Below are 21,414 nucleotides of genomic sequence, written 5' to 3'. Positions count from 1 at the left end.
GGGTCTTTTTTTAGTACTTGTGCAGCATATCGTTTGCTATTTGCAAACTTTGTCTCAAGCACATCAAGCGTGGCAAAAACACCAACCATTTGGGTACCACATGCTTGACAAGGCATTTACCCTCCCACCACTCAGTCCGTTGGCAAGAGCACCTAAAAGCCACACAAAAGGAGCACAAATTTCTCCCTCCTCCTTACTCACCTCAGTCTGTCCCTGCTATACCTCATAACCTCTCAGCAGCCTCCACTGACAGGGATGATAGTATAGCGCAGGGTGTCCCAGGTCCTTGCAGAACATCAGCTAGCAGCATACCACACGCTGTAGACTAAAACGGCAAATTTCTCTGCTCCATCTGCTGCAGCTGAAAAAAAATACAATCCCTGACATCCACATGCCCAGCGTCTAAATGCAAGCTTGTCAAAGCTGCTGCCTCTACAACTTCTGCCTTTCCGCCTGGTGGATTCTGCCCCCTTCCGTGAATTTGCAGAATGTGCTGTAATGCAATGACAGGTTCCCAGTCAGTATTTCTTTTCATGTATGGCCATTCCTTCTCTCTACCATCACATGGAAGGCAATGTTGTGGCATTGTTGGGCAAGGCAGTCAGCCACAAAGTCCACGTTACTGCTGACATGTGGTCCAGCAAGCATGGGCAGGGACGATATGTATTTCGTTCAAAGCACACTGGGTAACTCTGCTTGCAACTCTAAAGGATGCAGGACAGGGCTCAGTGCTGCAGCTTGTTGTACCCCCACATCTCCATACAGCTGGTGATGATGCCAGATTCATCAGATCTACCCCCTCCTCCTCCTCCTCCATGCCCCTCTCTGCTGAATTGTCCTATGAACCTCAAGTACCCCCTAAGCATTCAAAGTGCTATTCAATGAGTCAGGCTAAAAGGTGCCATGCAGTGCTTCAGCTGGTGTGTCTAGGGGATAGGAACAACACCAGAGCAGAGATTCTTGCAGCTCTGCAGAAACAGGCCCAGAGGTGGTTCACGCCACACCAGCTGGAGCCAGGAATGGTGGTGTGTGTGATAATGGCACAAACCTACTGTCCGCCCTTAGACAGGGAAAGTTGAAACAATTTCAATTTTGTGGTGCAGTGTTTCCTAAATAGGTACCCAGGGCTGGAAGTTCTGCTAAAGCACACCAGAAGAGTGGGTAGCCATTTTAGGCGGTCATTCACAGCCAGTGCTCGGTTGGCTGAAATTCAGTGGCAATTCCAACTGCCCGTAAACCCCCTGATTTGTGACATGCCCACCAGGTGGAACTCGACTTTGGCAATGCTGCAGCGGCTGCACATGCAGTAGAGAGCCAGTGTCACCATTTGAGGAGGCAACAAGGATGGTGAGCTGTGACAATGCATGCATCAGTGACACAATCCCTGTTGTATTCCTGCTGGGCAGACTTTGCATGGCATTATGAACAGGGCACTCGAGGCAGAGCAGCGGAAGGAAGAGGAGGACTTCCTTTCCTCTCAAAGCACACTTTATGCGGAAACCATTGTTCCTATGCCACAGAACACTCAAGGGGAGAGAGAGGAGGAGGATTCTGTCAGTTTCAGAGGCATTGAAGCAGATGAAGATATGCGTCAAACAGTAAGAGATGGTTTTCCATCCGCAGGACCCTTGGGAGTAGTACGTGGCTGGGAAGAGGCAGTTCCAGGTACTTTAATCTTCAGGAGTCTGCTTCTCATGCCTCTGCAAATTTGCGGTGCATGGGCTCCTTCATGCTTCAAAGCCTGCGAAAGGAACCAAGAATACGTGTCGTAAAGGAGAAGGACCACTATTGGTTGGCAACCCTCCTTGACCACTGTTATAAGGGAAAAGTCTCAGAACTCATCCCATCCCCACAGAGAGTGCAGAAGATGAAATCTCTTGAGGACACCTTAAAGAGAAGTTTATCGAATGCTTTTCCCGGTTACAGTGTATCATGGAAAACGTAGTTTTGAGGCTTCTGTTGGTCAAGAGAGGTGCGGTGGAGAAGGCGTCCGCCTAAGTGATGCATTTCTCAATTTTGTTAGTCCTCGCCGCCCAGGGCTGTCAGCTTCCACATCTCATCGGCAGCGTCTCCATCACATGGTGGACGATTATCTAGGGGTGAAAACAGAGATGGGGAGCTTTCCAGTCAACGATCCACTAGCTTACTGGGTCATGAGAATAGACCACTGGCCAGAACTTGTCTAGTATGCTATTAAGCTGCAGCGATGCCCTGCATCCAGCGTGCTTTCTGAACGAGCATTCAGTGCTGCTGGAGGTTTTGTTATTGATCATAGAACGCGTCTGTCCACAGACTCAGCGGACCATCTGACTTTTATCAAAATTAATCAGTCCTGGATTACCAGCAGCTCTGAAGCCCCTAATGCACCGATGTCACCAGTTAAGTGTTTTTGTGATGTGGAATCTCTGCAGGACTTCTAGGCTGCCTAGTGTTGTGGGTGTTGATTTCATCTGGAAGAATGTTTTTGGTGTAGGTTTCATGGGCAAAATTAACACCCAAAGACCAATTTTTCCACACCTGTTTGACAGGTGCATATCATTACAATTTTTGACAGCAATGCCAATTCTTGCTTTCATCAAGAGTACCTCTACAGGGTTACGGTGTGAAGGCGCCATCGACACCCAAAGAACAATTTTTCCGCACCCGTTACAGAAGTAGAAATCCAAAGTCTGTGGTAGAGCCACCAGAATTTATCCAAAAAATCTCTAATCTTGTTCCAGATGCACTACATCGTGGCCTCATCATACAGACTGGCTCCCCAAACCGTTGCTTACAAAATAAAGAAAGCTTGCAGAGAAAATGTCATTTTTTGGGCTTCACAAATGCAATTATTGCTGCAGCAGCAGCTTCTATACACAGTACAGATGTGCCACTTTACAGGTGGACTAAGGGGACCCCCCAGGCACTATATTGAAAGGAATGTTTAATTTTTATACTTTCGCTTTAAGCATCAATAAATCACTGCTCATTTAAAAATTACGTTTTTTATAAACTTTTTTTTTTTTTATACACGTCCCCAGGGCAGTAACCGCCCCCCATAACCATTGTATGCCCAATTACTTGCATATACGCCTTCAAAATGGGCACTTTTGATTTTTCACGCTCAGGTCCCATAGACTTCAATGGGGTTCGTTATTCGGTTCTAAACTTTCCCGATGTTCAAAAGTTCTGGTGCGAACCATCCCTACATTTGAGGGCTTGACAAACGTCATGCCAAAGTACTTTAGTATTTAATTTGCTTTTATTATTCATCTTTGGAACAAATGGACTCTACTGAGCGAAAACCACATACACTGTTACAAAAATTTCCATCCTGCTTAAAATTTTTCTTGTCACTGCAGTCAAATTCAAATGTTGATCTAACTCCACCAGTGATTAGAAAAATGAAATGAACATTCTCAAAATGAATAATTTGTAAATGTATTAAATTCTACTAGTGTAAAGCCAGCTTTAGGATGTTTCCATGTACAAAAATTCCAAGAACAGATTTTTAAAACTAAAAGGACTATTTCCTGGAAGCAGGGTCAGTTGGTGATGACTGGGTAATTGTGATTCATTGTACAGGTGGGTAATTTTTGTATTATCTCTCATCTATGTAGGAAAAAGTGCTTATCATAACTTTATTTTTTTTGGCATACATAAATGATGGTGTGTGGTGAAGATAGGAATTATAAGAAAAGTAAAAGACTGACTTGTAATTGGCTAAGACATTTTCCTCGTACACATGATGAGATTATCTGACAAATGACTGATCCTTTTTTTTTTTTGCATGCTAGTATCCATATTAAAAATGAAGAGGTTACTAAAGTTACGCAAATTCTGGTACGGAAGAATAAAAATTCAGAAGTGATGTATTGTATTGTATTTTTGGATGAAGACTGTACTGATTAAAAGAAAATCGTGCAATCTGTTATCGTATCACGTTTGTCCCTTCGATTAATATCGGATGAGCTGTCGTGATCGGCTTTCGAAAGCTGCGTACTAACCATCAGATTAACATACGATCGCTTCAAAAGCGGTATTTTATGTCCGATTTTCTGATCGTGTGTACGGGCCTTTAGACTGTAATTGTCTGGTGGTCAAATGAACAGATCCATATTGATGTTGCTAAATTTGACTTGGGCATCTAGGCTTCAAGTATCTTTGACTATGAAAGGGACTCTGGCAGGCATTTTCACATATATAATATACAATAAAGACTTTCCAAATAACTTGTTGATTGTTTTAATTTCTGTGGTAACATACTTTTATATAATTTTTTTCATTAAAAACAGAAAGCTACCTCCCACATGCTTTGATTTTAGATAAAAAAGGAAGATTGCTCTACGGAGCTCTTACCGCTAAACCCAGCAGTTCTCTGCCTGATCAGCTTTTCCATGCATTTTCTTTCTTCATCTTTTAGCTCTATTTGTAATTTACATTCTGAAAATCCATTTACCTTAAGAATAAAAATAAGTTTCTAGTTGGTACTTTGACATTGAAAGGCATAATGAAATATTATTAGCAAATCACTAGTGACTTTTCATATCTGATTAAAACGTGTATTGTGCTTTAAATGGACCATTGCATATATGAGTTAGAAGCGAACATACTGAGCACATAAAATAAAATTATATGATTCCATTGCAGCATTCATTGATGTAAGAGTGATGCCAGCCTTGGGAAACAATAGGTAGTTTAAAGGAGGTAATTTTCCCATAACTTCTTAAAACCACTTGCCGACTGCCGCACACACATATAGGTCGGCAGAATGGCTCCTACAGGCAAATGGGCGTACCTGTACATCCCTTGGAATTTGCCGCATTGCGGGAGCGTGTCCGCGGGTCCCACAAACTCAGTGTTCGCCAGCAGTCCGCGATCGTGAGACGGAGAGGCAGAAATGGGAGATGTCTATGTAAACAAGGCATTTCCCTGTTCTGCCTAGTGACATGACAGGGATCTACTGTTCCCTGTCATCGGGAGCAGTGATCGCTGTCATGTCAGTCCATCCCCAACAGTTAGAATCACTCCCCAGGACGCACTTAACCCCTTGATCGCCCCCTAGTGTTTAACCCCTTCCCTGCCAGTGTCATTTATACAGTAATCAGTAGCTACTTATAGCATTGATCGCTGTATAAATGACAATCGTCCCAAAATAGTGTCAAAAGTGTCCGATGTGTCCGCCATAAAGTCGCATTCCCGATAAAAATCGCAGATCGCCGCCATTAGTAGTAAAAAAAATAATAATAAAAATGCAATAAATCTATCCACTATTATTGTAGACGCTATAACTTTTGCGCAAACCAATCAATATACGCTTATTGCAATTTTTTTTTTTTTTACCAAAAATAGGTAGAAGAATACATATCGGCCTAAACTGAGGAAAAAATGTGTTCTTTTATATATTTTTGGGGATATTTATTACAGCAAAAAGTAAAAAATATTGCTTTTTTTTCAAAATTGTCACTCTTTTTGTGTTTATAGCGCAAAAAATAAAAACCGCAGAGGTGATCAAATACCACCAAAAGAAAGCTCTAATTGTGGGAAAAAAAAGGACGTCAATTTTGTTTGGATACAACGTCGAATGACCGCGCAAGTGTCAGCTAAAGCAACGCAGTACCGAATCACAAAAAAATGCCCTGTTCAGGAAGGGGGTAAATCCTTCCTGGGCTGAAGTGGTCAAAAGTACTTGTTCTTCAGGAGAACACACCTTATCCACTGCCTTGTGCAAGAATGAAACAACCTTTGGCAATTCGGAGGAACCACAAGCAAATAACTATATACTCCTCCACCACTCACACCAAAGGAAGTGTCTGCACTGACCAATGAGAAGACAACAAATGAGGTGGAACTGACGGAGAACTTTCACTGCATCCATTGTCCATGCAGGTTACTGTACAGAGCCTTGAAAAAGTATTCATACCCCTTGAAATTTTCCACATTTTATCATGTTACAACCAAAAATGTAAATGTATTTTATTGGGATTAAGTGGCACATAATTGTGAAGTGGCAGGAAAATGATAAATGGTTTTCAACATTTTTTACAAATAAATATGCAAAAAGTGTGGCATGCATTTGTATTCAGCCCTTTTTACTCTGATACCACTAACTAACATCTAGTGGAACCAATTGCCGTCAGAAGTCACCTAATTAGTAAATAGAGTCCAACTGTGTGTAATTTTATCTCAGTATAAATACAGCTGTTCTGTGAAGCCCTCAGAGGTTTGTTAGAGAACCTTAGTGAACAAAGAGCATCATGAAGGTCAAGGAACACACCAGACAGGTCAGGGATAAGTTGTTAAGAAGTTTAAAGCAGGGTTAGGTTATAAAATATATCCCAAGCTTCGAACATCTCACGGAGCACTGTTCAATCCATCATCTGAAAATGGAAAGAGTATGACACAACTGCAAACCTACCAAGACATGGCCATCCACCTAAACTGACAGGTCGGGCAAGGAGAGCATTAATCAGAGAAGCAACCAAGAGGCCCATGGTAACTATGGAGGCGCTGTAGAGATCCACAGCTCAGGTGGGAGTCTGTCCATGGGACAGCTATTAGTTGCGCACTCCACAAATCTGGCTTTTATGGAAGAGTGGCAAAAAGAAAGCCATTGTTGAAAGAAAGACATAAGAAGTCCTGTTTGCAGTTTGCAAGAAGCCATGTAGGGGACACAGCAAACATGTGGAAGAAAGTGCTATGGTCAGATGAGACCAAAATTGAACTTTTTGGCGTAAAAGCAAAATGCTATGTGTGGCGGAAAACTAACACTGCACATCACCCTGAACACACCATCCACACTGTGAAACATGGTGGTGGCAGCATCGTGTTGTGGGGATGCTGTTCTTCAGCCTGACAGGGAAGCTGGTCAGAGTTGATGGGAAGATGGGTGGAGCCAAATACAGGGCAATCTTAGAAGAAAACCTGTTAGAGTCTGCAAAAGACTTGAGACTGGGGCAGAGTTTCACCTTCCAGCAGGGCAACGACCCTAAACATACAGCCAGAACTACAATGGAATGGTTTAAATCAAAGCCTATTCATGTGTTAGAATGGCCCAGTCAAAGTCCAGACCTAAATCCAATTGAGAATCTGTGGCAAGACTTGAAAATTGCTGTTCACAGATGCTCTTCATTCAATTTGACAGAGCTTGAGCTATTTTGCAAAGAAGAATGGGCAACATCTTCCCTCTCTGCAAAGCTGGTAGAGACATACCCAAAAAGACTGTAATTGCAGCGAAAGGTGGTTCTACAAATGGGGGGCTGAAAAAACCACACCTTTCACATATTTATTTGTAAAAAAGTTTGAAAACTATTTATCATTTTCTTTCCACTTCACAATCATGTGCCACCGTGTTGATCTATCACATAAAATCCCAATAAAATATATTTACGTTTTTGGTTATAACATGACAAAATGTGGACATTTTCAGGAGGTATGAACACTTTTTCAAGACACTGTATATAAGAGGGAGAATCCAGAGGGTAAAAAATAAGATTTCTGCACATAAATCAGCCATTCAAAATAATTTAATAGAGCAAGTGGTTGCATCTAATTTGTTCAGGTACATCATACAGTTTCTCAGTCGCAGTTTCAGATAATTAATTTGAATCCATGGCTGAGACATTGGAATGATAGGGAAATATTTTTATGAAAAGAGAAAACTTTTTAGATTAAAAAAAATGGGTGGTCTTCACCCCCATGGGTGAAGGACATCCAAGCTTAATTGGAAGCATGAATTATCATGCATACAGCATACCTCTCAACTGTCCCTCTTTTAGAGGAACTGTCTCTCTTTTGGAACTAAAACCCTCTATCCCTCCTTCCTTCTCAGTTGTCCCTCATTTTGGACACATGTGTAGACCTCTATAATGAATGAAATACTTAACTACCAAAGTTTCCTACAACCCTTTTTATTATCACATATGGTTTTAAAGCAAACCTTCACCCTGAAAATAAACTTTCCTCTTCTCCAACCCTCCCCACTCCACTTCATAAATATCTTCCCCTCTTTTTTTGTTTGCTTAACAGTTTCCATCCGGATTCAGCTTCTTCAGTCCCCTTTCTTGGGCAGCTAATCGTGCTTATAAGAGAGGGAGTCCCATCTGTGGGTCTTTTGGGACAAGCAGTTTGTCTGTTAGCTAAGAACTCTTTACCTGCATTGATGTTTAGGCGTCTGCTCTTGTTGGCAACAGAGGAAACAGCTATTTCTTTTCTTTTTTAGGTTCCCCTTCTCTGTCCTGTGTCTACTTTGGTTTCTGGCTTCTCTATTTTCTTAAAAACCTTTCTTCGTCTTTTCCATCCAGTTCCTCCATCTCTTTGGTCTTTCTTCCTCCCTGGTATCTCTGGATCTCCATAGGAGCCGGTACGTGCCTCGCGCAGGCTTTTCTCCAATGTTCGGCTTCTTCCACCCCGCTCTGCAAATGTGCGGGCAGCCGGAGCTCCCGAGTCTTGTCGGGTCCTAGCAACTTTTTGCTCTTACCTCCAAATGCTGGGGAAAAGGCATTCCCCTTTGCTTTGCCCCTCCTATCCTGGCTACTTATTTCCCCTGGAGCCTCAGTATGGCAGCCTAGTGCTGCCTGGAGGATTGTTCTGCTGAGAGCTCCAGGAGGTGGCAAGACTCTGCCCACGGTAGGTCTAGATTTCACCATCCAAAAATAAATAAATATATAAATATAAAATAAAAGGCAAAGAGCCTAAATCTTCATCCAATGTCTTTCCCCCTCTATTTCTTAAAAAAAAAAAAAAAAAAATAGAAAAAAAAAAAAGAGATCTGGTCTGTTCATTTTTCTTTTCCTATTTTTTTAGCTGCTTCTTCTGCTAGCTGCTTAAAGGGGAGTTCCGGACAAATATTTTTAAATTTTTTTTATTGATCCGAGCATTATTAATTTTTTAATTAAAAAATGATTATACATGGCAAATTATGGAGCTTTCTAAAATATACATTTATTACTTACAATTTTCCCCCTCCTGTTGTGGCCGTTGCCATCATGATTGTGGGCATGTGAAGCCCAATCGATATATCTTCCTGGATAAGCTTTGGAGAAGTGCATGCTGGGTAACCAGCATGCACCTTTCGATCTCGTGCATGCGCGATTCACTGGCGGCCGTAGCGCAGCGCCATAACAACGGGCGGCAAGGAAGGTCCTGCCCCGTTGTTATGGCAACATAACGGTGCTGTGATCCGCCCTGAATCGCATCATTTCCTGTCAGGAAATAAAGCAATATTTGATCACAGTACTGCCCACAGACTCCTGGGAAATGATGACACATCATTTCCCAGGAGCACAAGCAAGGGAGGAAGTGACGAAGAGCTCCCCGGATCAGGAAGTGGCAGATTAAGAGGACTACATAGCAACAGGGCGATTCTGGTAAGTTCTAAAAATGTTTTTTCCTCCAAATTTGTTTTATAGGTTTAGAGGAGTCTGATTATAAAAAAAAAAATTTCAGAGTGGAACTCCACTTTAAGGTGAGCCATCTGCCGCCTGAACATGACCCTACACTACATTTAAGGTAGGGACCTATGTCCAGGTAAATTAAAAAAAAATAAAGAGCGCACTTAGGCTGGTACTTTTGCGTATTTCAGCCCTGCCCAGGTCCAGACACCATGCAAGTGGGGAAAAATCATCTGCAAAAAAGACGGCGGTATTCAAGCTCCCCAAGCTCCAGACCCCCAAAATGTTGGGCCTGTGGGGCTACTCCATTACCTAACAAAGTAGTCTGCTAAAGCTGTTTCAGGGACTACACAGCAGAAAGAGTCTGAAGTCCAGCAGGTGGCGGACTTACTCAAGAAAGTAGTCAAGGATTCCCTGGCAGAATTAGTAGCGACAATCCCATTGCAGCAGTCAGTCCTAACGCCTCAAGAAGAAGCGATAAATGTATCACTCCCTGGCCCATCCATGGGTGAAGCCTCTCATCCAGGGGCTGGTAGCTCTTCTAGACATGTGCAAGAGAGTGGTCTGCCTGAAAATTCCTCAGATGACCCAGAAACCTCAGGATTCTGGTTTTCCCTGGTTCAACTTTACGTATCAGGCTATTGGTTGGGAAGAAACCGACGCTGTGTCTAAGAAGTGAAAAAGCTACTTCCCTTTTCTGAATAAGCAGATTTCCTTTTTTCCTCTCATGGATGAGATCAGAGATGTTATTGAGAAGGAGTGGAAGAAAACAGAAAAAAGATTCTCCCTTAATTGATTGAGAAAGCTGTACCCACTCTCAGATTTGGACTCTGCAATGTTAGACGGCCCACCATGAGTAGACGCAGCAGTGGTATGTTTGGCAAAGAACATCACGTTACCTATGAAGGATTTGACTTAATTTAAAGTTCCTCTAGACAGACAGATGGATCTCGATTTAAAAAAGCTTACTAGATGGTGGGAAATGTCTGTAAACCAGCAATAGCCCTAACTTCAGTGTCCAATGCCCTTCGGGTATGGACAGATAACATAGAAACTGCAATCCATCAAGATGTCCCAGAGGAGGATATTATCAAAGTCTTGGATGAGTTAAAACTCTCAGCAGACATTATTGGGGAGGCAGCGATTGACGCCGTCAGGTGCTCTGCAAGGTTGATGCTACACATGGTAATGGCCAAACGGGCATTATGGTTAAAGTCATGGGTGGCTGACATAGCATCAAATCAGAACTGGTGTAAGATATCGTTCGATGGCAAGGCTTTGTTCTGTGAAAAATTGGAAAAGGCCATTTCTCGCGTCACAGGGGGAAAGTCAGGCCTGTTGCCACAGGACAGGTGAGCCAGGAGCACTAGGGCGTTCACGTCCAGATTTCAGCATTTCAGAAACAAGGACTACAGACAGCCCAGATAGGGGAAGGGATCAAGACAGAATTGGAGAAGCACACAGTCCACCTTCATGAAGACACGCAGACAGAGGGCTTTACCTACCCTGCAGGACCAGTGGTGGGTGGTGCTTGATCGGTCGGGGGGGCAGCAGACAGACCTGACACCCCCCCTCGCTCCAGCCTGCACCACACTCACCCCCCCTGCTCACTTACCCTGTGTTGACAGGCGGTGGCAGCGGCTTCCCCCCTAAGTTTCTCAGTGTCCTGTGATGCCTCTCCTCCTTGTCCCGGGATGCGCCTCCTCTGTGTCCCGGGATGTGTCTCCTCTGTGTCCCGGGATGCATCTCCTCGGCCGACTGTCTCCTCCTCATAGGCCCATAGGATGGCTTCTCCTTTTCGGCCCATTGGGAAACTGGTCATGACCCGCTTCCTGATTGGCTGGAAGGAGAATCAGTGTGATAATAGCGAATATTCATACACTATTGTCACACAACTGGGTGGGCTAAGAGCGCAGTGCTCTGAACCCCAAGCCCACCCTTTTTGAAGCCTATTAGAGCCTCTGGGTCTAATCACGTGCTTCAAACCCCCCCCCCCCATTGGAATCCATGGTGCAGCACCCTGTATGTAGATCAGGGGGCCGGACACATGAATAGGGGTGCGGCACCCGTGGACCCCTAATTGATAGGCAGCGATTGCGCAGGACTCTACGAAGTCCTTTTGAAGCCAGGCCAACCCAGGCGATCCCAGTGGGTGCCAGACCCAAGCACTTCTCCAAGGTCTGGGGCCAAAAATGCAAAGATCCCTGGGTAGTCTCACAATCAAGTTCGGACATTTTTGGACATTTCTAGGCCAGCCGCCTAGAGACTTCTTCACTCTTACAAGGGTATCAAGGTCTCTCCAAAAGGTGGAAGCTCTTCATCAGTTTCTTCACTCCCTACAGGAGCAGCAAGCAGTAGTGCCGGTGCCTCTGTCCAAAAGATTTTCGGGTTTTTACTCCACCCTTTTTCTAGTACCCAAGAGAAGTGGAGGTTGGAGACCCATAATAGATCTAAAGAGACTAAAAAATTATGTACTTTTAGAGAAGTTCAAGATAGAGTCATTGCAAACAATTATCTGTGCTGTCCAACCAGGGGACAGGATGCTATATCAGTAGATCTGCAGGACACCTACTTACATATACCCATACTTTCACCATTTCAGAAGTACTGTACCTGAGGTTCGTGATAGGCCAGGTTAACCTTCAGTTCCAGAGTCCCCTATTCAGTCTCTGTACCACGCCCAGAGTCTTCACGAAGGTCCTATCCACTATCTTAGCTCTCCTGCGAGAATTAGGTCTCAGAATATATCACTACCTGGACAATATTCTCCTCCTAGCAAAAGATCCTGTCCAGCCAGTGGAACACAGGAGCATTCTGTTATTAACGCTAGCAGAATTCGGCTGAGAAATGAATCAGGCGAAGAGTCACCTTACTCCAATTCAGGTGATGATTTATCTAGACACTCTGTTCAATACGATGAAAGAGACAGTGTCCCTACCTTCTCAGAATGTGACAACCATCATTCAGAAGATTAGGAAAGCGAGGGTATGGCCTTGCCTGACAGCTTTGAATTGCCTGAGCCTGATAGGGATCAGGGGTGGATCGGGGGGGGGGGCAACGGGGCAATTGCCCCCTCCGAGAATGCGGGTGAGTGAGTGGGCGGCAGGCAGCTCTGCGGCTGAGAGCACGGGCGGCTCCGTTGGTGAGAGACAGCGGGCGGCTCCGTTGGTGAGAGACAGCGGGCGGCTCTGTGGGTGGGCTGGGTGGCTCGGTTGGTGAGCAGCTGTGCGGCTCGGTGACAGTGTGAGAGCAGGCTGCTGGCCAATCAGGGAGCCAGTGGGTGGGGAGCAGAGAGATGACATCATCTCTCACTGCCCGGCGCCCGCCCTGCATCCCTGCAGTTCCGCCCTCACTGTGCAGTGTGCAGGCAGCCGCGGCAGCAGAGAGATTACATCATCTCTCTGCTGCTTGATGGTAATCTGCTGCCTGACTCTGGGACACAGCAAGAGACAATTATAGCAGGCAAGTGACAATCCGGAACATGTGGCGTAGATTGTGGCAAGTGACAATCTGCAGCGTGTGGCATGGGACATGGCAAGTGACAATCTGCAACGTGTGGTATGGGAAGTGGCAAGTGACAATCTGCAACGTGTGGCATGGGATGTGGCAAGTGACAATCTGCAACGTGTGGCATGGGACGTGCCAAGTGACAATCTGCAACGTGTGGCATGGGACATGGCAAGTGACAATCTGCAACGTGTGGCATGGGACGTGGCAAGTGACAATCTGCAACATGTGGCATGGGACATGGCAAGTGACAATCTGCATCTGGTGACAGGTGACGTGGCAAGTAATAATCTGCATCTGGTGACAGGCGATGTGGCAAGTGACAATCCGCAACGTGTGGCATGGGACGTGGCAAGTGACAATCTGCATCTGATGACAGGTGACATGGCAAGTGACAATCTGCATCTGATGACAGGTGACATGGCAAGTGACAATCTGCACCTGGTGACAAGTGACGTGGCAAGTAACAATCCGCAACATGTGGCAGGTGACAGTGGCAAGTGACACGCTCGGGGCTCCCACTGATTCTGCATTATGGTGAGTTGAACCATTAAATTTTTTATAACAATGTAATTATAGCAATAATGCGCTTCAATCATCCTGACACCATAACAACCATGGTGCTGGGATGATTGAAGTGCTAACACCAGCAATTTCCCCGATAAATTTACCCCCCAAAAAAAACGTATTTTCTGGCAGTGCCCCTCTCGAGACTAGGCTATGGATCTGACCCTGATAGGGATAAGGTCATCTTGTATCCCTATTGTTCTTTGGGCTCATTGGCACCTGAGACATTTACAGTAATGCCCTGTACCGTAAAATTCAGACCGTGTGTAGGCTCCATCACACATTTTCCATCGGATTTTCCGACACACAAAGTTTGAGAGCAGGATATAAAATTTTCCGACAACAAAATCCGTTGCCGGAAATTCCGATCGTGTGTACACAAATCCGACGGACAAAGTGCAACGCATGCTCAGAATAAATAAAGAGATGAAAGCTATTGGTCACTGCCCCATTTATAGTCCCGATGTACGTGTTTTACGTCACCGCGTTCAGAACGATCGGATTTTCCAACAACTTTGTGTGACCGTGTGTATGCAAGACAAGTTTGAGCCAACATCCGTCGGAAAAAATCCTAGGATTTTGTTGTCGGAATGTCCGAACAAAGTCCGACCGTGTGTACGGGGCATTAGAGTTTCTGAGGCTTTGGAACATGCACTATCTAGAGTATTTCAACCCATCTAATTATTATACATTATTATACAGGATTTATATAGTGCCAACAGTTTGCGCAGGAGTCTGCATTAGTGGACCAAGAGAGAGATGCTCGTAAAATCACATTAATTAAGGCATGTCTACTGGACCACAGTTACCACAGATGCCAGTGCAGCAGGCTGGGGGGCACATTGCCACCAAATTTCGGTTGAAGAAAGATGGGCTTTCAGCACAACAGGCATTGTATCAAACATCCCGGAGATTCTGGCAGGCTATCTTGCATTGGTAGTCTGAAGTTTGAGATCACGGGGCAAGCAGTACTGCTTCGAATGGACAACAAAGCCGTAGTATCATACATACACCGCCGGGGGGGGGGGCCCCCAGCAACTCCCTACTGAGAGCGGTGGAACCCATCATCATATGGGTGGAAAGGAATTTAACCAATTCAGGCAGCCCAGACCAATTCTCAGCTTTCAGTGCTCTCACATTTTGAATGACAATTACTCAATCATGCTACATTGTACCCAAACAACATTTTTATCATTTTTTTCACACAAATAGAGCTTTTTTTGGTGGTATTTAATCACCGCTGGGCTTTTTATTCTTTGTGTTATAAGCGAAACAATAGCAAAAATTTTGAAAAAAAAAACACTTTTCTTTTGTTTTTATTGTAAAATTTTGCAAATAAGTAATTTTTCTTCATAAACTGGGGCCAAAATGTATAACGCTACATATCTTTGGCAAAAATAGCCCAAATTAGTGTATATTATTTAGTCTGTGTGAAAGTTATAGAGTCTATAAGCTATGGTGCAAATCATTGAAAATTCATCACACCTGATCACACCTGATGTACTGACTCATTTCTTCAGACGCTAACAAGCCAGGAAAGTACAAATACCCCCCCAAATGATATTAGATTAGTAGATATTCCAAAGTATTTAGTAAGAGGAATAGTGAGTTTTTTGAAGTTGCAATTTTTTCCCACAATTCTTGGGAAAATGAATACATTTTTTTTTACACAAACTTGTCATATTAACAAGTTATTTCTCACACACAGCATATGCATACTTGCAATTACACCCCAAAATACATTCTGCTACTCCTCCTGAGTATAGCGATACCACATGTGTGAGACATTTACACTTCTTCCCTTCTTCTCCTCGGGCGGCTCCGCATCCATGATGGCATGGAGGGACCTGAAGGGTCTGGTATAGATTTTGAGGGGGACCCCACTCCATTTTTTTTTGGCCGGGATCCCCTTAATATCCATACCAAACCTGAAGGGCCTGGTATGGAATTTAGGGGGACCCCCAAGTCATTTTTTTTTAAATTTTGATTCAGGGTTCCCCTGTGGGGAATTCCCATGCCGTTTTTATCAATGAACTTTTATGTGTATTGTCGGACCAGCAATTCATTAATAGCCGCGAGTAGTTTAAAATGACTTTTTTTCCTTTGAAATGTCATTTTGCTGTCACACTATTCTAAACACGGGAAACATGCGCCCCTTTACAGGCATACTATAGACACCCCCCAGGTACGAAATTTCAAGGAATATTACACTTTTATTGTTTCACTTTAAGCATTATTAAAATCACTGCTCCCAAAAAAAACGGCCATTTTTAAAACTTTTTTTGCATTGATCCATGTCCCCTGGGGCAGGACCCAGGTCCCCAAACACTTTTTATGACAATACATGCATATAAGCCTTTAAAATTAGCAGTTTTGATTTCTCCCATAGACTTTTAAAGGGTGTTCTGCGGCTTTCGAATTTGCTGCGAACACCCCAAATTGTTCGCTGTCTGGCGAACAGCCGATGTTTGAGTCGAACATGAGTTCGACTCGAACTCGAAGCTCATCCCTACCCAAAATATATTGGTCCAGGCAACAGTCAGGGATGTGGTCAGAGACAGCAAAAGCAATTGTCCAGGCAGCAGGCAGGAATACTGTCCATAGTTAGTACAGGCAGAGATACCGTCAGCACAGCCAAAGCATTGGTCCAGGTAGCAGGCAGAGATGTCCAGGCAGAAATACTGTCCATAGTCAGTAGAGGCAGCAGGCAGAGATATGGTCAACACAGCCAAAGTATTGGTCCAGGCAGCAGGAAGAAACATGGCCCATAAAGTCCTGGGTCATTATAGGCAGCTATATGCTCAGCACAGTCAAAGTATTGATCCAGGCAGCAAGAAGGACCATCAAGCTTAGGGCCAGGGGGACAAGGGTAGAGGCTTCTCCCACCCAAATCTCTTTGAAACCTCCGGACTCCAGACCATGTTCAGGGAACACAGAAATCCAAAAACTGTTTTTCTTAGACCCCTGTGTACTGAATGTAGAAGGGCAAAAGATCAGTCCAAGTGGCAGGCAAAAAACATGGTCAATTAACAGGCCGAGGTCGGTGTACATGGAAGTCAGAAACGTGTTTTAATACGGCAGGCAAAGGCATCAGCGGTATACAGTCCAGGGTCAGTTAACGTGGAAGGTAGAAACATGATAGCAGGCAAATGATCCACACAGGTATTTCAAACGGGGAAATGGAGGTCTGTTAAAAATAAGGGGAACTAATATCTGACGGATGTGTGATAATTTCTGAAGCGATACACAGGCCAGGTTGGGAGGGACATTGGGGATCTTCCGGATTCTGTAGCGGGAATGTTATAGGGAAAATGTTGCTCATAAAGTCGACTCACACTATCAGCGAACGCTTCCTGGGGCAGGTCCTTGCTGGTAAATAAGGGCAGTGACAATGTCTTCAATATATTTGAGGTAAGTAATGGGTTGGTTTTCGGTTGATTTTTGATAGAAGACATATGAATTAAACATAATAATAGCTAAAAACCTTGCGAGCCACTTACGGACAAATGCCTATAAAGTAATAAGTGAACAGTGGAGTCCAGCTGCAAACACTCAATCACGTTCCATATTCGTGTATAGTATTAAAATTAAAAATAATGTGTCTGCGCTAGAAAAAAATCACTACACTCAAAGTGCAGTATTAATATAAGCAACCTGAGTGTTGAAATAAAATATAAAGTGCACAATACTATATAAACAGAGAATGTGAATAATCAAACAAAGTGACATATCAATTGAAATAACAAATAAATACTGGAGGATATAGCAAATGGTGAATAAATAAAGTCCAAAAGCGTGAATATCCAATGATATAAAAGTGCCCGAATAAATTAGTCCCAAAATTGGGTGATTTTCACATATTCTATCTTCCAAAATGTGCCACCAAGAAACATGCTGTAGTGTCTTCCAGCCGCCCCCACAGGTGTATATGCTCACCTTCCTGTGTGTGACACAGCGATTAAACTATGCCAAACAAAGCCTTGGAGCCACTCCTGTGCTCATTAGGAACCAGCTGTACAAACTTCCAATGTTCTCAAATGGAGATGGTTTATGCAAGAGAAAAAAACTCCATAGCGCAATATGTAGGTATAAAGCATTTAATAAAATAATTAGCTCCCCTGTCTGGGGTACTCACATATTGTGGGTGCGTGAGTGCACCAACCATATCAAGCATAAAACGGATAATCTCCCGGTGTGGCGTGCGGTGTAGCGTGTGTAACGAAAAGACTCCTTCTCTCTCTCTGCTGACAGCTCCGTCCAGGCCCCTCCCCTACGCGTGTTCGGCACCGGGACCACGTGCCAGAAGGCACGTGGTCCCGGTGCCGAACACGCGTAGGGGAGGGGCCTGGACGGAGCTGTCAGCAGAGAGAGAGAAGGAGTCTTTTCGTTACACACGCTACACCGCACGCCACACCGGGAGATTATCCGTTTTATGCTTGATATGGTTGGTGCACTCACGCACCCACAATATGTGAGTACCCCAGACAGGGGAGCTAATTATTTTATTAAATGCTTTATACCTACATATTGCGCTATGGAGTTTTTTTCTCTTGCATAAACCATCTCCATTTGAGAACATTGGAAGTTTGTACAGCTGGTTCCTAATGAGCACAGGAGTGGCTCCAAGGCTTTGTTTGGCATAGTTTAATCGCTGTGTCACACACAGGAAGGTGAGCATATACACCTGTGGGGGCGGCTGGAAGACACTACAGCATGTTTCTTGGTGGCACATTTTGGAAGATAGAATATGTGAAAATCACCCAATTTTGGGACTAATTTATTCGGGCACTTTTATATCATTGGATATTCACGCTTTTGGACTTTATTTATTCACCATTTGCTATATCCTCCAGTATTTATTTGTTATTTCAATTGATATGTCACTTTGTTTGATTATTCACATTCTCTGTTTATATAGTATTGTGCACTTTATATTTTATTTCAACACTCAGGTTGCTTATATTAATACTGCACTTTGAGTGTAGTGATTTTTTTCTAGCGCAGACACATTATTTTTAATTTTAATATGAATTAAACATGACCATAGGAAAGAGATGAAATGCAACTTTTTTATATCAGTAACAGGACTTTCGGGTTGACAAATATGGTTGTAGCATCTGGTCATTTAAATCCACCCCCCCATGAACAGATTATAATCGTGGACACATTCAGGCTTTACAATGGGGTGGCGTCTTCTCTGAATCTCCACCAAGGTGTCATTGTCGATGGTAGATATCATGTGAACATCTTTCTTGTCCCACCACTTCATGGCCAACACTTCATCATTCCTTATAAATGAATAAATAAATAATATATAATTATATATATATATATATATATAATAAATAAATAAAATTACAGTAAGTAATTACTGAGAGCACCAGTTGCTGTGGGTTGTTAAGCTTTAGGACTCATGCGGGCGTTTGGCTTTTTTTTTCAACCTCTAAAGGGTTGATTTACTAAAGGCAAATAGACTGTGCAGTTGCCCTCTACAAATGCAGTTTCTCCAGAGCTTAGTAAAGGAGATAAAGCTTCACTGTTTAAAGAATACCAAATCACATGCAAGGAAATAAATAAAAACTGCATTTTTGCTTGCATGTGATTGGATTATGAAAGTCAGCAGAGCTTCTGCTCATTTAATAAGCTCTGGAGCAACTGCTTCAACTCTGCAAAGTGCACAGTCTATTTGCCTTTAGTAAATTAACCCCTATGTGTTAATGCACACAGGTGTTTACACGTGTATTAAAAGAGGAGAGTTTACAGGCTGGAAAAAAAAACAAAACAAAGGCGCATTCAGAAGAGGAGCTGAAGAGCAGAAAATATACTAAACATTCCTAAACTTGTCTAAATATGCCTAAACACCAGCCGCGTCTAGCCTTTGACTGTTGATGCATTCCAATAGCCAGAATGAATTATCGAACGGCCAATGGAATGCATTAATGCTCAAACGCATCTAAATGCATGCAGTAACTGGCTTTTACCCCAGTTTTTGAACCACTTAAAGAGAAGCTCTAGACTCCCCCCCTAAAAAATTTAATTCAGCAGCTGACTGTAGCTGCTGACTTCTAATATTAGGGCCCTTACCTGTCCAGGCATCCAGCGGTGTCCTCATCCAAGCCAATTCTTCAGTCAGCTATCGGGTGCTGACATCGCCCACTTGACTAAGGGAAACCGCAGTAAAGATTTGCAGCTTCACAGCTGGATTCCTACTGCGCATGCGCAAACAGAGCCGCATTCATGAATGAGCCGCAGTCTTCCAAAACCTGTGAAGTGTCCCAGAAGGCTGCGGGGAAAGGCTCCTGGCTCAGTTCACCATGCCCCTCCCCCTAGCGGAGGGGGGGAGGAGGCAGACAAGCAGAGCTTCCCCTTTTGGGTGGAGCCAAGCTTTTTCTGGCACTTTTTGTTTACATGTAACAATCGGGTTTTTTTTGCTAGAAAATTGCTTGGAACCCCCCCAAACATTATGTATTTTTTTTTTGTTTGCAGAGGCCCTAGAGAATAAATTGAAATTGGGTTTTGCAATTTTTTTTTTTATGTCACATAGTATCTTTAAAAATGCAATTTTTTTGGAAAAAAAATAAACTTTTTTAATTTTAATGAAAAAACACACAATACATAACCCAATTTTTTGGGGAAAATATAAAAGATGATGTTACGCTGAGTAAATAGATACCAAACATATCACGTTTTCAAATTGTGCACACCCGTGCCGCAGTTACAAAAAACATAAATTTTACTATCCATAGGCAAAACTTTAAAAGCCCTTACAGGTTACCAATTTACATTTACAGAGGAGGTCTGGTGGTAGAATTATTTCCCATGATTATTATTATTATTATTATAGAGGATTTATATAGCACCAACAGTTTACGCAGCGCTTTACAATATAGAAGGAGACAGTACAGCCCTGCTCAGAAGAGCTTACAATCTAATAGGGTGGGGCAGGTGGTACAAAAGGTTGTAACTGTGGGGAATGAGCTGATGGAAGTGGTAGGAGATTAGTTGGGGACGTGATAGGCTTTCCTGAAGAGATTAGTTTTCAGGGATCACCTGAAGGTACCAAGAGTAAGAGGATAGCCGGACCAGTGGAGGTAGCGAGTTCCAGAGGATGGGAGAGGTCCTGGAGACGAGCATGGGAGGCAAGAGAGCTTGAGAGTAGAAGGTCTTGAGAAGAGCGGAGAGGACAATTTGGGTGATATTTGGAGACAAGATTGGTGATGTAGCTCGGGGCAGAGTTGTGAATGGCTTTGTATGTTGTGGTTAGTATTTTGAATTTAATTCGCTGGGTGATTGGGAGCCAGTATAGGGATTGGAGGAGAGGGTTGGCAGACACTGAGCAGTTGGTAAGATGGATAAGTCTGGCAGCAGCATTCATGATAGACTGAAGAGGGGATGATCTGATGTTCTTGGTGGAAACAACTGTCAGCACTGAGAAGTCCCTCCATACTAAAGGAGAGCCAGGAACATACACGGCAGGTGCCGGCAGGGGCCAGCACAGAGGCGGGTGGAGACAAAGAGGTGCAGGCACTAGCAAAGAGTAGATGGGTGACAGTCAGGAAGGGTAGAGGGGGAAGTGCCAGGGAGGCCGATCCAGGACTGGAGCATCCCAATATGTACGCTCCATTGAGTGACATTGGTGAAACCAGTCAGGGACCAGCACTGCTGGAGCTGAGGGACTCTCCTACCTGCCGGGGGAAGAACTCCTCCAGTGAGAGTGGGGGGGCAGCGAAGGGAAAGGAAAGATAGATTCTGGTGGTAAGGGGACTCAATTCTTAGAAGGACAGAGAGGGCAATCTGTAACAAAGACCTGATGCTCTGAACAGAATGTTGTCTACCGGGAGCTCGGGTTCGGCACATCATGGATCTGATGGACAGATTACTAGGAGGGGCTGGGGAGGACCCAGCTGTCATGGTGCACGTTGGCACCAATGACAAAGTCAGAGGCAGAGAGAGTGTCCTAAAGAACGAT

At 43.8% G+C, this 21,414-nt stretch overlaps 1 protein-coding gene across 1 annotated transcript in view; it reads right to left on the bottom strand.

Moving 5' to 3' along the window:
• The window catches only part of VIPR2 (vasoactive intestinal peptide receptor 2), a 193,191-nt gene that overhangs the window by 109,062 nt on the left and 62,715 nt on the right, over positions 1-21,414 (bottom strand). The window contains 1 exon segment of the mRNA XM_073629924.1: positions 4,339-4,438. Within this exon segment, the coding sequence (XP_073486025.1) occupies positions 4,339-4,438 (100 nt within the window).

The sequence above is a fragment of the Aquarana catesbeiana genome, linkage group LG05, assembly GCF_042186555.1.
Source record: "Aquarana catesbeiana isolate 2022-GZ linkage group LG05, ASM4218655v1, whole genome shotgun sequence".
Lineage (NCBI taxonomy): Eukaryota > Metazoa > Chordata > Amphibia > Anura > Ranidae > Aquarana > Aquarana catesbeiana.
The sequence above is the reverse complement of the archived record's forward strand: the minus strand, read 5'-3'. Positions and strand labels throughout refer to the sequence as shown.